At 41.5% G+C, this 15,317-nt stretch overlaps 1 protein-coding gene across 1 annotated transcript; it reads right to left on the reverse strand.

Annotated features, from left to right (window-relative positions):
* Window positions 1-1,141: 1,141 nt before the first annotated feature.
* LOC112261883 (BSD domain-containing protein 1) lies at window positions 1,142-11,836 on the reverse strand. The gene is made up of 11 exons (XM_024437510.2): window positions 11,688-11,836; window positions 10,999-11,062; window positions 10,651-10,767; window positions 9,885-10,052; window positions 9,014-9,068; window positions 8,543-8,658; window positions 5,621-5,689; window positions 4,078-4,162; window positions 3,450-3,953; window positions 2,792-2,895; window positions 1,142-2,673 (listed from the first exon to the last, which is right to left on the reverse strand). Exons 1-11 carry the CDS (start codon window positions 11,696-11,698, stop codon window positions 2,644-2,646), a joined length of 1,323 nt encoding a protein of 440 aa, XP_024293278.1. The 5' UTR covers window positions 11,699-11,836; the 3' UTR covers window positions 1,142-2,643.
* Window positions 11,837-15,317: the final 3,481 nt, after the last annotated feature.

A 15,317-nucleotide genomic window follows, 5' to 3' on the forward strand; every position in this document is an offset into this window, starting at 1 on the left:
CCAGAATCTCTATGTTAACCAAGGAGTTTTAAAATTTCACATCAGTAGGGTCGAGAGAGGAAACAGGGGGGAAGATGTATTTATGACTGTCATAAACCTACCCCCCAGGCCAACGTCATGACACTCCATTGCTCCTCCAAAAAGGAGGTGAGACATCCATCAGTGTATTTTTTTAATACCTTAATTTAACTAGGCAAGTCAGTTAAGAACACATTCTTATTTACAATGAAGGCCTACCCCAGCCGATGCTGGGCCACTCTATGGTACTTAGCCATACCAGACAGAAATCAATACAACTACATAAGAAAAAAACTGTTTAACAAAGGATAATAGTTGGTTGATTTAAAAGCTAATGTCCCCTAATTATACAGTAGCTCTCACATTTGTATCACCTGCAATTGAACTGCTAGGTTCCCTTTATAGGCAAGCTGGTCGGCCTCCCTACTCAGTTCTCGGTGCTTTGCGAGGCCTCGCTCACATTGGGCTCCACACATGCCTCATCACGCCAAATGGCCAGGCAGGGGTTACCCTGGACTCCTACGCAGCTGGCTATCAGTGAGAAGAAAAAAACTTGCTCTGACATATTTGAATGGAAGCGTAATGATGTTGATTGGTATGTCTTTGCCGCAAAAAGGAAGTTTAGTACACCTATATGCCTTTCCGGGCAGCGAACTCTTCCTGCAAACTCCAGTCTGTTCATGTTGATGTTGGATATTCTCAATCGCTACTAATCATATGGATTGTAGGATTTGACACGTTTAGGCTACAACTATGATTAATGTGCTAGTTGCTTAGGGTCTACTGATGTACTTACCTTTTTACACTGTAATCAAACTTTACATTTTCCCGCAAAAGGAAATTAAACGTTCAACCAAAATAAACTGTCAACCTTCCATGTGGTGCGTAAAACCAGAATGATGACACCTGTCTAACTGACGACGTTACCTTGGCAAGGTGTGTGCCAACATAATGGCAAAGATGATGCCCTGAACGTTCAGCTCTTGATGAGTTCACATTTCTAGCATTTTCTAGAAACCCAGCGATAGCTGGGAGTCGAACTCCACTTTAGCCATTTTTTTCTAAAAGTGTACCTATTAGGAACATGATCTTTTTTGGAAATCCAACTCACATTAACTATTAATTTACATGAGACTCTTTTTAATGACAATGATCATTTGAAAAATAGAGAAATATAATTGCCTAAAATTAACAGCTTTAAACGTATTGTTTAAAGTGCAAATATATGTATTAACGTGAAATACATAGATAACTTGAGACATGCAACATATCAATCAATTCATTATAAACAGGTCATTCCTTTAGCAACTACAAGCTAGTAAGCGACCTTACAACTTAAAACAGTACACCTGCTGTACAACAGTTTGCATAAGTGATTGCACTGACATGCAAAACAATGCTCAGAGAAATAACATTCACATGAAAAGCAGTAATTGTAGAGATCTATACACTAAATCTTTATGCTTTGAGTCTTGGCCACAGTTTACACTGATGAAGACAATTATGACAATAAAACAGCAGAATAGTATGAAGCGATACTGCAGAATGAAGCTAGTCTATACTGTATTGTTAAATAAATCAAGCAGACAAAGCCCTGATTTCCTCTTGGCTCTCTGCAACTCCATACTCAGAGCTATTGTGCAGTATATATGTCCATACTAAGCAGGCTGTGGGATCTCATTAATTATTTAACATCAGAAATAACATGACAACAGGCCATACCTCCTCAGACATCCAAGCCAAATACTCTGGCACCATGGCACCTGAAACATTTTGCAGCCTCTTTATTGCGTCATTATCATCTTCTCTTTTGACGATTGACAATAAATGAGACCCTTACCCATCCAGAATAATATTAGACGTGGACTAATCGAATAATAGATTATTGTAGCAGAGACAGGAAATAAAGCGGAAACGTGGCCCATGGAGGTCACAGAAGAGCTGATATGTTCAGGTCAATTACTTAGCAGGGCAGGGATGAAAACAGACAGAATGGCAAATGTGTGACAAAACATTTGGATATCTTGTCCACACTATCGCTCGTCTGTCAAGGTCATATGTATCTGGGGTTGGGAGTGAATCCAAAATGAATGCTCTCTTATGAATATTCACTTGCATGAGATAGACAAGTTAGTTTCTTTTTTAAAAGTTTAAATCGATATATTCACCATTCAATAAATCACATGAAGAATTTCATCTCATGAAAGGTGATAGGCAGCGTGACAGTTTAATGGCTATTCTTCAGCCTAAAGTGAAGTAATAATTCCCGCCACTCATAACTTTGAAGAAGTTCACTAGCAACAATTTACATGTACTTAATGGCATTTCAGAAGATCGAGACGGAGCAGCAGCTTTCAAGAAATAACCAAAAAGACTGAGTAAATCAGCATTGAAACCTATATGCACAAACTGACAGCTGATGGTGCCTTGGCTCTAATCGTATTGTCTTGGATTGCCATTGCTATGCTAGCGCCTTCAGCAACATGGTCCAAACCAAAGGGACATTCCCCTACGAACAAACGTGACACGGTGACGGCGTGAACAGAGGTAAAACACGTTAAGCATGGTTCGTCTGCCGAGAACTCGCTTTAATGGCGGGATAGAGACAGTACGCCACAGCAATCATCAGTTCCAGTTCTCCCAGTCCTCCTCCAGCTGAAAAATAAAACATTTCATTTAGTTCAACATAATTTAACTAACTAGGCATGTTCTTTATTGTTACAGTTTGGGGTTAGAAGAAATGCAACAGGAACATTTTGTATTTATTGCCCACCTCTCCTGTAGCCTCAACTCTAGAGAGCACCATCTGGACCTCGTCTTCTGTCATGTCCAGGTCAAAGTCCTTCTCCCAGTCCTCACTGACATCTGTGCTGGACCCTGCAGGGGTCAGGGTGAAGCAGGGTGAAGCACAGGATCAGATGGGACCACTTAACACTCTTCTAGAATACTATTCTTGCACTGGCTCTATGCACGCTCACTGAACTTTACCCACACATACTACACTGACACTCCAACACACACACGCATGCATATTGATCACACACACACACACACATTCTGTTTATCTATCCTGATTGCCTTGTCACTTTTACTCCTACCTACATGTACATATTACCTCAACTACCTCGTACCCCTGCACATTGACTCGGTATCAGTACTTCTTATATATTCCCTGGTTGTTGTTGTTTTATTGTGTTACCGTTTCCATTTTTCCCTTCTTATTCACTAGAACAGTTTTCTTACTTTTAACTCTGCATTGTTGGGAAAGTGCTCATATGTAAGCATTTCATGGTAAACTCTACACCTGTTGTATTCGGCGCATGTGCCAAATAAAAATGTGTTTGATTTTGATTTGATGAACAGCTTAGGCCCTATTCAATCAAACCCTGTTACCACAGTCACACCAATAACTGAATAGAATGTCCTTTTACCTTTCTTGCCATTGTTTGAAGGTGTAGACTTCCCGCTGTCAGAGTTGAGCTCAAACACCCTCAGGTCCTGGGGCCCCTCGGTCTCTGGTCTGATGGTGGTAGCTGGGGCCTGGACTATGGTAGCTGGGGCCTGGACTGTTATTCTCTCAGCTATAGCCTTCTCTGTGGGCTCAGGCTGGGCTGGGGCCTCTAACTGAACCCTCTTCTCCTCCTCCTGCTGCCCCTCTGGCTCTTTCTCCTCCAGGCTGGCCTTGTTGAGTTTCTGGGACAGCTCCACGACTGCAGGCTGTGGCCTGGCTGGTCTCACCTCCATCTGGGTGGGCAGGCTGCCGCTGTCGCTGCTCAGGGAGAGGGGAGAGGAGCGCTCCCCGCTCGGAGACGGGATGGGGCTGAGTGGGGTCGTCGCCATTGTGACTGGTGTAAGTGGGGACAGCTGGGTAGCAGGGTCGTCCAATGGGGGCGTGAAGTCCAGGCGAGATGAAGACGTGGCGCCAAGGAAGTCATCTGGGGTAGAAATAAGGGAGAAAACAGTGAGTCACGAGACAGACCTGACTAGTCTGACTGACTTCTTTCAGGTCACATCTCACAGAAGACATATCACCATTGTGAAATTCCCTATCCAACATACCTTCATCCTCCTCCTCCCAGCCCAGAGCCTCTGTGTGGGAAGTCTGCTCTGCTCTCTGCTTCAAGGCCACTCGCCTGGCCTCCTCCTGGTGGTCAGTCACATTAGTAACCCATCAGCAGAACACTACCGGCTTTTTAGTGTATCTATTTATCGGATAAGGTGATGATATGAAGTGGGGACAGGGATTTTAACTGGGAAATTCCCTAATAAACATAGCTTACCTGTGAAATAGTTGCACTGAATACATTGTCTGATACCTCCATTTTGTCAGCATGCAGCACACAAAATATCATAAAAACACATGCACTTTCCAGAAAGGGAGGGAGAGGATTGGAATGAGCTTTGGAAGAGGGGGCTTGGGCTTTGTTAGGACACACAGGAAAGTGTCCGAATCCAAATCAAATAGCGGGAGATTTGGTTCTGTGTGCCAAGATTAGTCTTCCACGAGTCTACTAAGCTACCAGAGCTCTGAGGTAGAGTCCTGCACAAGCATGAATTGTAAGCCAGAGCCCTACCCATGCACGCTACGTTCAACCCTTATCCTACCCAGGTCCGATTGACTCTGCCAAATATAAGGCCCTCTCGGCCAGAAATAAGAAATAACTTCCTCTGTTAGTAAATCCATAAGCTGCTCATGGAGCTCTGAGTATCCATGGCAACAGCTCCACTTGGGCTGCTCTGCTCACTGACGAGACAGAGAGCAGTTAGCTGTTCGTCACTCTAAACTAACAACACTCACGGAATATTATTATTTTCTGTGAAATAATCTCTCCTGTCTTATATTTGATGAGGTTGAAGCACTTCTGACAATGTTATGATCTTAGTCAGATATCACTGTACTGCACAGCATAACACTAGCAAATGGCTCAGTTTCAAAATGTTAGTGATTAATTTATTTGCATTTTATTTAACCTTCATTTAACTAGGCAAGACGGTTAAAAACAAATTCTTATTTACAATGACGGCCTACCCCAACCAAACCCTAACTCGGACGAAGCTGGACCAATTCTGCGCCGCTCTATGAGATTCCCAATCACGGCCAGTTGTGATACAGCCTGGAATCGAACCAGGGTCTGTAGTGACGCCTCTATTACTGAGATGCAGTGCCTTTCTGCCCCTGAGCAAGGCAGTTAACCCACTGTTCCCTGGGCAGAGGGGTTGGGTTAAATGCAGAAGACACATTTCAGTTGAATACATTCAGTTGGACAACTGACTAGGTAACCCCCTTTGCGTTTCCATTTAAACCGCTGCGCCACTCGGGAGCCCCAAAATCCTCTTTAGTGATACTCAAGCTCTGCCCGTAACCTAGTTATTGATGAAAAAACAGCCACTATCCAGCCCTAACCCTACATATAATATTGGGGGCTCGGGTTGGGTAGCAGAGCTCTATTCTGAGGTAGGAGCCTCTCTCCAAAATGATCTACAACTGGCCAGCAGGGGCGCAGTTTACATTCTAACATGGGATTCTGATAGAAGAGGGTGCATGATGGTTCATGAGAGCTATACATGCCAGTAACAAAACAAAAAAAAGTGAGTGAATTACCTGGTCCAACTGAAAGACTTTGTAGAAATACCGCTGCCAGAATTCAGAATGGGCTACAGCTGCTGGCACCTATGGATGAAAATACTTACTCAATGCACAGAGCATTTAAAAAAGTTATTAACTTCTATTTAACTTCTATTAGATAAGTTCTGAACAGGAGGGTTATAAAGTAGGGTTGGGCGATGTCAACCTTTGTCCTATCGTGATTATGTACTCATAAAACATTGTGATGTATGCTGTTATTGGCCAACAAAAAGATAAACAAATATAAAACATGACTAAAGATAACGCTGAAAGCCTGGGCAGACGCTAAGTGCAGGCAAATCTTTTCTAATATTTCTTTCTGGTGGAGTTTCAGCATGGAACAGGTGTGTGTGTGTGTGTGACTCGTACACATGACGGAGCAAAGTGACAGTCAACTGAAGATGAACGGGCTGTCTTACTGCATTAAGAGTTAGGTTATAAATCTTTGGGTGGATAAGAAATCCAAGGCTTAAAAACAAAGGTGTCCATGTATGCCGATGACTCAAGTTTTATATTAAGTCCGTAAACTAGATCCCTGCAATCCCTGCAGTTTACCAATAAAATGGGCTGACGGTGAAGTAGACATAGTTGGTATGCATATTACAAAATATATAAATGAGCTCTCCACAATGAATTTCAATAGAAAACTTGTAAAAATATACAAGATTCTGCAACCATGGAGAAGTAAATTCCTGACTATTTTATGTAAAAATTGCCCTGATTAAGTCCTTATTCATATCTCAGTTTACTCACTTATGGCGCTGCCTACTCCTGATGATTCGTTTTTCAAATTATATGAGCAAGAAATATTTTGCTTTATCTGGGTTGCTTAATTAACCAGACAAGATAAAGCGTGCCTATCTCTATAATGAATATGAAGTGGGTGGGTTGAGATTATTAAATCGAAAATAACTAAACCGCTCTCTAAAAGCTTCACTTATCCAAAGCTTCTACCCCAACCCATAAGACTGCTGAACAATTAATAAATTGGCCACCCAGACTAATTACATTGGTGACCTTCCCCCTTTGTTTTTAACACTGCTGCTACTTGCTGTTTATTATCTATGCATAGTCACTTTATGACTACCTACAAATACAAATGACCTCAACTAACCTGTACCCCCGCACACTGACTGGGCACCGGTACCCCCTGTATATAGCCTTGCTATTGTTATTTTATTGCTTATTTTTTGTTTACTTATATATTTATTGAACTGCATTGTTGGTTAAGGGATTGTAAGTAAGCATTTCACAGTAAGGGCTACAACTGTAGTATTTGGAGGAGGTGACAAATACAATTTGATTTGACTTCATGCTTCTCAGCTAAAATTATTGTACAGAATTCTTGCCACCAACAAAATGTTGAATATTTGGAGCATATAGTCATTGCAGCTCTACAGATTTTTTTTGTGAGGATACAGAATCAATAGACCATTTGTTTTGGTATTGCCCACAGGTACCCCGTTTCTGGTCTCAGGTTCAGGAATGGCTGAAAATGCATAACATGAATCAAAACTTTACCCAAGAAATAGAATTGTTGGGAGAACTGGTCAGTCAATTACTAATACTCTCATTTAAAGTGTTTAACTCGCAATTTTGTGGATTCTATTCAATTAGATGTTAAACATCACAGCACAGTTGAAAGATATATGGTGCATAGAAATCCGAAGAGGGTGGCCAGCAGAGATCGGTGGGATGGGCTGAGGGAAGCTGAGGGTTGGGATGTGGAATTGGAGACAAGTGGGAGTGGAGTTGCTGGGAGGGGGATAGAATGACGGACAACGTTTTTACATCTAATGCCTGTTTGCCTAAGGCTGATGCCGTGCAGGTGTCCGTACTCGTATGCACATGCATATACACACTCTCATTCAAACGCACACACATGCACAGACATACATGTAAATAGTGCCATAAATGCACTCAAATGTATTCAGTTGGCCCTGCTGTTATGATTTTTGTTGTCCTTGATGTATTTTGTTTTGGCTTGGGGGGTTGAGGGGCAGCTCTTGGGAACTGTGGGGGAAGGATCCTGGAGGGCTGGTGGCCTGGCGGTTGGGAGCTTGGGCTGGTGGCTGATAGGTTGCTGGTTTGGGTCCCCGTTTTTGACCTTGTGGGAGGCCTGTCGACATGCTTTGAAGGGAGTTGACCCTGTTTGCTTCTGTGGGCCCCACACGGATCATTTCTTTCTTAATAAGCTTAAACTTTTCATTCCATTTTTTCATAGTCCATTGATATATTGTTTGATCTCCCCCACTATTAGTCCACTGGCTACCTTATGTTTTTAGACTATTCAAACAACTTTGAGATGAAAGTCAATATATATAAAAAAATTAAAAATAGAGTTCTTAAAAGGGTGTTGTTTTTTTTTACCCTCGCAGGTGTCGTCTCCTTCAGACATGAGCTCGTCGTCAGAGCAGATGTTGAGCACGTTAACCAGATGAATTCATTGTTTGAAAGAGAAAGCTTGCATGCATAAAACGATGAAAGCGTACTAGCCCAAAGTCATATTCATAATGAATGGCAAGACAAGGGAATATACCCGATGTTTTTGAAAACAGCTAAACACAATATAGTTACGGTGTCTGTTATAAATGTTTTATAGATTTAGGCTATAAGGCCCACGCATCTGACAAAGTGAGAGAAACAATTCTTTCTGACTGGACATTTTGCAAAGCTTTGGTGAAATTCCTCACTCTGTCTAGCCTACATTAATTTATTGCGTTCTGAAGGCCTATATAGCATAGGCTATTTATTGAATAATGCGCGGCACCAGTCAGGTTCAAATAGGATAAACCATTGTCTGTCACATCATGATGTTGTCACCACTGACAACGGCTGTCAATCATTATTGATAAATTAACATATTGTAATTTGGCCCAACCCTATTAGAAAGTGTACCATTCTGGTGTAAAGGGCCCTGATAGAGGGGGTGTTGACCAGGAGGTCAGAGATCTCTCCTTTCCTCTCCTCCAGGCTGAAGCTGGAGAGCCACGCATCAAACTGCTCTAGGGAACCTGGGACAGAACACAGGACACATACAAAACAATATTTTCATGACCGTTTAAGAACTGCATGAAAATAAGTGGCATAGCAAACTACCCATGTCTTGTCCTGCCAAGTTATTTGCATTCATTGTAATAGGAGTTGACTTTGACCATGATTTATAAAGTATTGTAGTGCAGCTGAGGACATTTAGGGTAGAGTAGACTGAGTAATTATATGGGTGTAAGTCCCTTATCATTGCCATTCTGACGGCTTTTTTATGTTTTGAGGGAATGAAGCCGGGTTAGTGACGTTGCATGGCACATGACCTTTTCTTTAATGAGAATAGTGAAGACAGATAGAAAAGAAACATGTGTACTGCCTCACCATCAGGCTCATTGCAGTATGTAGCAGGGTCAGCCTGCAGACTGTAGAGACGAGCCTAGGGAACAAAACACACACTAACTCAAATGATCATGTGACATAACATCTGATATCTAGTATTGCAACAAAAAGAGACCGTATTTTGTTTGTTTAGTATATTGATAACGTTATGCTGATGCTTTCAATAGCCTAATATGCTGTAAACTATTGTCTTTTAACAGTTACATCTCAATATATACACTACCGTTCAAAAGTTTGGGGTCACTTAGAAATGTCCTTGTTTTTTAAAGAAAATTAAAAATAAATAAAAATTAAAATAACAGCAAGTTGATGTATTTCGGATCAATTTGATGTTCTTTTAATGGACAAAAAATGTTATTTTCTTTCAAAAACAAGGACATTTCTCAGTAACCCCAAACCTTTGAACGGTAGTGTATATATAAATTCCATGTGTTATTTCATAGTAGTTTTAAGGTCTTCACTATTATTCTACAATGTAGAAAATAGTAAAAATAAAGAAAAACCCTGGATTTAGTAGGTGTGTCCAAACTTGTGTGAGTATTTATTTTATTTTATATTTTGATTTTTAAAAAATGTAAAAAATGAATTCTTTGATTTGCGTATTTTAGGGCTAAAGCTAAATCCTGTGGATTAACCATCCTCTACTCTGGAGCTCAGTAGCACTTCTAAACCTGACCACTCTTACATGTTTGAACAGATTGGGGAAAAATTATAACACATGATGTTAATACATAATTTCCGAGAAACATTCTGGTATATTAGCAGTAAATGTAAAACAGCATGGTATCTAGTCCTTAATTTGTTAAATCACACTGTCATAGTGATAAGCTGAACACAGTATTAACATACTCACCTTGGTGCTGTCATACACCTCTGTGGTGCCTGCTGGAGTTGCCACTAGCGTGATGACATCACAGTCGATGGTCATGTCCTGGGGAGGAGCGAGGGTGTCTGTTATCACTCCTAAGAAACTGGATAGGCTCTTCTTCACCTTCTCTGTGGTATCAGAGGAGCCCTCCACCTGAAACAAAGTGGGACAGGTGACATACCACAGTCAGGACGTATATGCCTATAAATAACCAAGTAGTAATTCATATGAACTTATCTAATATGGGTCAAGTTATGACCCATAGCTAACAAAATGGCTACACAGCCTGAGTTCACCCTTGTATTTATTTGTTGGATTGTAGTTGCACTCACAGGGCCCTACACACGCCAACACTCACTCCAACATTTGCTCACACACACACTCATTTATACTGACTCTACACACACCAACTCACCTACAACCATCATATACACTGCTGCTACTCTGTTTACCATATATTCTGATGCCTGGTCACCTTACCCCTATATATATCTACCTCTATCACTCCAGTATCCCTGCACATTATAAATATGGTACTGGAACTGACCCTGTATATAGTATGTTTGCTTACTTTCTCATGTTCTAGTTATTTCTATTTCTCGTGTGGTTTTGCTCTACCTTATGTTATCTTTAGTGTTACATTTTTATTGATTACTGCATTGTTGGGTTTAGAACTAGCAAGAAAGACATTTCACTTTACTTAGGCACGTGACATTAAAACGTGAAACTAGTAAAGAACCAAATGGCCTACCGCTAGTTTGCTTCTAACGGCGCTTGCTGTGGCCACGATGGAGCACGCAGCGTCATGTTGCACCACGTTGGAGAACTCTGTCAGGTCACGCTTTATAAATTCGTATGCCTCTGATGACTGCAAAAACAATAAAATGTTGGCGTTACATTGACAAGTGCAAACACAGTACAGTAATATGTCTGCATTATCAGTGTACTCAGATGTCACAAGGATATTGATTTTCACCTTGTTTTATAATGGGTCATATTGAAGACATTAAATGAGCCTTTTTGATGCACATAACATAACACAATAGTTTGCGGCTCATTGTGATACTAGAGAGATCATCTGGGGATTCGTGCAGTCTACCTTATCTTTGACGGCCTGGAAGCTTTGTTGAAGCCAGCCTCCCCACCAACCGTCACAGCTTTCTCTGAAGTAAAGAGACATAGTGATGACAGAGTATTAAAACGTGATCAACAGGTACTAATGGTGAAATGCATAGCTTACATTTTAGCTATATAACTATTTAGCTAGGCCATTAACGACCAGGTCAGGCAGGATGACAGTGCGCATGGCGCCGACAGAGATGGTCGCCTCGCTTCGCGTTCTTAGGACACTATGCAGTATTTGATAACAATCTAGCCAGCTTAGCTGAATTGCTAACCACCAGTGAATTGGCATTAGCTGTTAGCTTGCTAGCTAGATAGCGAACAAAGCTACGGTGGAAACCATGGAACTGTATTTTTCCAATCACTGTTAATGTTTACAACACACTATTAATACGTCTGTCTCCGCGAATAGGCAGCAAACAGTTTGCTAGCCACTGCTAGCTAGCCATCGAGCTAAACAGCTGGTGCAATATTTTTGGTAAACAAAACTCGATTGACTCGAGAACAGACAAAGCAACTGATTGCATCGTATTGAAATAGATGAATGTGGCAATAGCTAAATATGAATGGATGAATATATTACATGAAAGAAAAACATGCTGAGAGTGGGATATATTACGATGGTTAATTTATAAAACAAAAACTATTTTGTGACTTCACACTCACCCTTCAGCCATCTTCAGACCATGACATCACCAATATTTACTGAACTCTGACCCCACTGAATGAGGAAGAAGCTTGTAAAATGCAGTTTTTCAATTTGTATCTTCTTCTAGTAAATACAGTTTTAGGATAGATAGCTGATGTAAAATAAATGTATTATTATTATTATTTTCCAAATTAATTCTGTTAGCTATTAGCTAGCTACGCTCTTGGGCATTTCTTTAGGACTACGGTGTCTGTAAAGGATCAAGCTTCGCGTTGGTAGGCTGCTGCGTTGGCGTTGCTGGTGCAATAGCTTTATGAAAACTAAATCTAACATTGCGTTCAAATTCTCCTTACAAAATGTATCATAATTGAACACCAACCTTGCACCCACTTGTATTTATTATCAAGTCCAGCTAAAGTGAAAGTTATCGAAATATTTCAGAATAAGCCTTTAGGGCTGAGCCAGTTGTTATAGGTTTGCATATTTGGCTAAGTATGCCCTTTCAAAGTTTGTATCACAAATTTTAATGGGATGCGCATTATGCAATTACTTTTCAAATGGTTTATGAAAATGTTCATGGTCTATACCCTATCCTTTTTAATTAGTTTGAGCTTGTTCAGTATTATAAATAAGGTACAAATCTGGCCTGCCCTTCAATAGCACTCTCTCCTAGAGAGAGGTCTGAAAATGTAGGTAATGAAGCAACACATTATAAGATTTAACTCACCTAGCCACATGATTAGTAATCAAATCTGCCCGTATGTGACTCGATCTTTAATGGATCTACATTAATTCCCAGACCAGTGGGTTGTTGACCCTATCCCAGCTGCGTTTCCCCCTCATCAGTATGCAGGGTGAAGGGATCCCGACTTTACTGAACTGATAGTAAAATGGTCAGGCTGCAAGCTTCTGGAGGAGAGCTCTCCCCTAATTGAAGATCCCCTGTATCCAGACGCAGCACAATGTGTGCGTATGTTCTCCAATATGTCTCTCCTGTCCAGACCCTCAATCCCCCTAATTGGCTCCTTCAGTTCCCTAATTAACGCTGTCGATCCTGTCTACTGCTGAGCCCAGGGTAACACACACCCTTCTATTGATTAGCATTCCCTCCTGTTAACTCATCCATCTGTGTCTATGGGGTGGGGGCCATCAGCTATCATGATCGTGACTACTGCATACAATAGTGAAAATTCTGACCACACAGTCTTTACTCTCCACTCATTTGAAAAAACGTGGGACTTTTATTTTCTCTGATGCTGCAGTGCATTGTGTCGCTTTCAGATTTTTTTCTTCCTACTGAAAAAGCTGTTGAATTTTAGAATGTTTTTGCCCTTAATGTTTATATTTTGTTTTTGAGTGTCATTTTTAATGGATAAGCACCAAATATTATCAAGCTGTTCGTGGTAATGTAGAAATAGGCCTGCAGTCATTAAACATGACAAAACCTTTACATGTAAAGCCCTTTTACATTCACACATCCTATGTTATATGTGTTTGATGTGGATTGCCCTAAACGTGGTAGCATATTCACAGCATATGCTCCCAACATACTGTATACACTTCAGACAGCACATAACAGGTCAGCATATGGTAAAAGCACTATGATGACAACAGTGGCTGGTCATAATGGCCCAGAAAGGCACTGTTAGTATTGTATGATTTAAGATGCATATCAATTGCACACCACACAGACACACACCCTCACACACTCCCACACCCTCTCCATCCTGCTGCTGCTGCTCCGTGGGTTAACACCATCTGCTAACGATCAGGAAACACCAGCTTTGCACAAGTCAATGTCCCTAATTATCCACCTAAAGGAGGGAGGACACCAAAGGGAGGCTGACCCCACTAATCCCCACAATGTGTTCTACTTCCCATTCCCACCTGTGCCCAAATAAAGGGGGGCCTAGTGGGAGGACCCAGGATCCAAGTGTCAGGGGACCAGGGACCAGGTGATGCCAGAGCGCCTGTCCCCACCACAGAAGGCCCCTCCCCGGGCTAGGCTGGCAGCTGCCTCCCCCCACTGGGACGTCCCACAGCTGACAGTCCCAGAGTACTGACAGGGGTTCTTTACAGTGTCAATAGCCCCATAAATTAGAGCTAACCGCCTTTGTGGCGGGCGATGTGTCAGGCCTTTTGGCCCAACAGCGCTTGTTACCATGATGAAATGTAGATTGAATGGAGGGGGCCTGTGTCCCAGGCACGAGAGCTTGGCCTCCCCCGGTCTTTGTGTCCCGTGCATGGCTATTGTCCAGCTCTATTCAGAGCTCTCATGGAGAAGGGGGTTGAAGGGGGACTGAGGAGTTACATCTCTTTATTTCTCCCCTGATCTCGACCTCATCCGTCAGCCATGGGAGGATAAGCATGTATTTTACACGCTTGATTTGTTGCTAAGTGAGGGTGAGCCATTGTTGTGGGTTTGAGTAAATACACGTCTGTGTCATCCATCCCACATATGTCATTGTGCTGAAGTGTTTGGTATAGTTAGTCAATCATTGACTATAAAGTTTTAAAATATCATTGATTTCATGAAAATAGATATTTTTTTGATCTTTTAAAAACTGAAAAACAAAAACTTTGATATCCTCTGTTTTGATCTGTTGGTTTTCAAACACTTGAAATTGCAATGGTGCCATATGAGACTTGGTGTGTATTCTTACGTTGAAACATCCTAAGTAAAAACGGCACGTATTTACTCTTATTGTTCTGATGTGTCATAGGTATGAATACAGGGACAGTGACAAATCCTCTGGCCCATAGATGAGAGGGCCACAGCCCTGTCCCCTGCCTGTGCCAGACAAAAGTGACGCGCCGTCCTGGCGCCCGCACTGCCCTTTCATCTCCCACACCCTGTTGAGGTGAAGATGGATGATCCCAGAGCTCAGAGTGCCATATTCAGCCTCCCTCTGCAGCATTGCATTGTCTGGCCCTTCTCTCTCTCTTTAGCTCAGGGTAGACTTCTCCTCTCCCACCCCTCTCCTCCCCTACCCTGCTCAGCACCACTAACTACTGCACCTCCCTGTGCAGTGCACAGGGATGGTAAACTGACAGGGATATCGTTCTTTGTGTTTTACTGTTGTAGTGCTACGTAGCCTGTTTCAGAATGAGAAAGACAAAAGACATGCTGAAAAACACATGCAAATAAAATGGAAACAGATGTAAATAGATTTACAGCAATTTATGTCTCAAGCAAAACAGCAGAACATGTATTTTTTTAAAGGTTTAATTTAGGAAAATAAGACACCTGCAGAAGGACACAGCACTTTCCATCTTTGTCATTTGTTTCAGTAACACTGAATTTCCGATATTGAATAGCAATAGCAGATATTATCGCTGTTACATTCAAAAAAGAGCTTCAAGAACAATAGTATGAAATACAAAGCATAACCAAATTATCTGGCTTAAATTATCTAAGTGTTTCTGTGTGTGCATTTAAATGTTTTCAATATAATCAAGGAATGTAATTTAGAAAAATAGCAGCGGAATACTCAATAGAAGATATATACAAAATATGTACAGGTCCTGGGGGCTACCAATGTTTTTTACAGTTCAACCAACAATTTATCTCAGTCCTCAGTCCACTACTTAGTCCTGGGGTGGGCACTGGGCCTCAACTACAGAGCTCTGTCCTGGGTGTCACCTGC

The sequence above is a fragment of the Oncorhynchus tshawytscha genome, linkage group LG11 (assembly GCF_018296145.1).
Source record: "Oncorhynchus tshawytscha isolate Ot180627B linkage group LG11, Otsh_v2.0, whole genome shotgun sequence".
In the NCBI taxonomy this organism is placed as follows: Eukaryota; Metazoa; Chordata; class Actinopteri; order Salmoniformes; family Salmonidae; genus Oncorhynchus; species Oncorhynchus tshawytscha.

Bases quoted from the DNA above. Each gene is read 5' to 3' on its own strand.
- LOC112261883 (XM_024437510.2), bottom strand. The intron at 3,954-4,077 runs GTATGTTGGATA...TTTCTACCCCAG, and splicing joins CTGGGAGGAGGAGGATGAAG to ATGACTTCCTTGGCGCCACG. The intron at 2,674-2,791 runs GTGGGCAATAAA...TTTATTTTTCAG, and splicing joins GAGTTGAGGCTACAGGAGAG to CTGGAGGAGGACTGGGAGAA.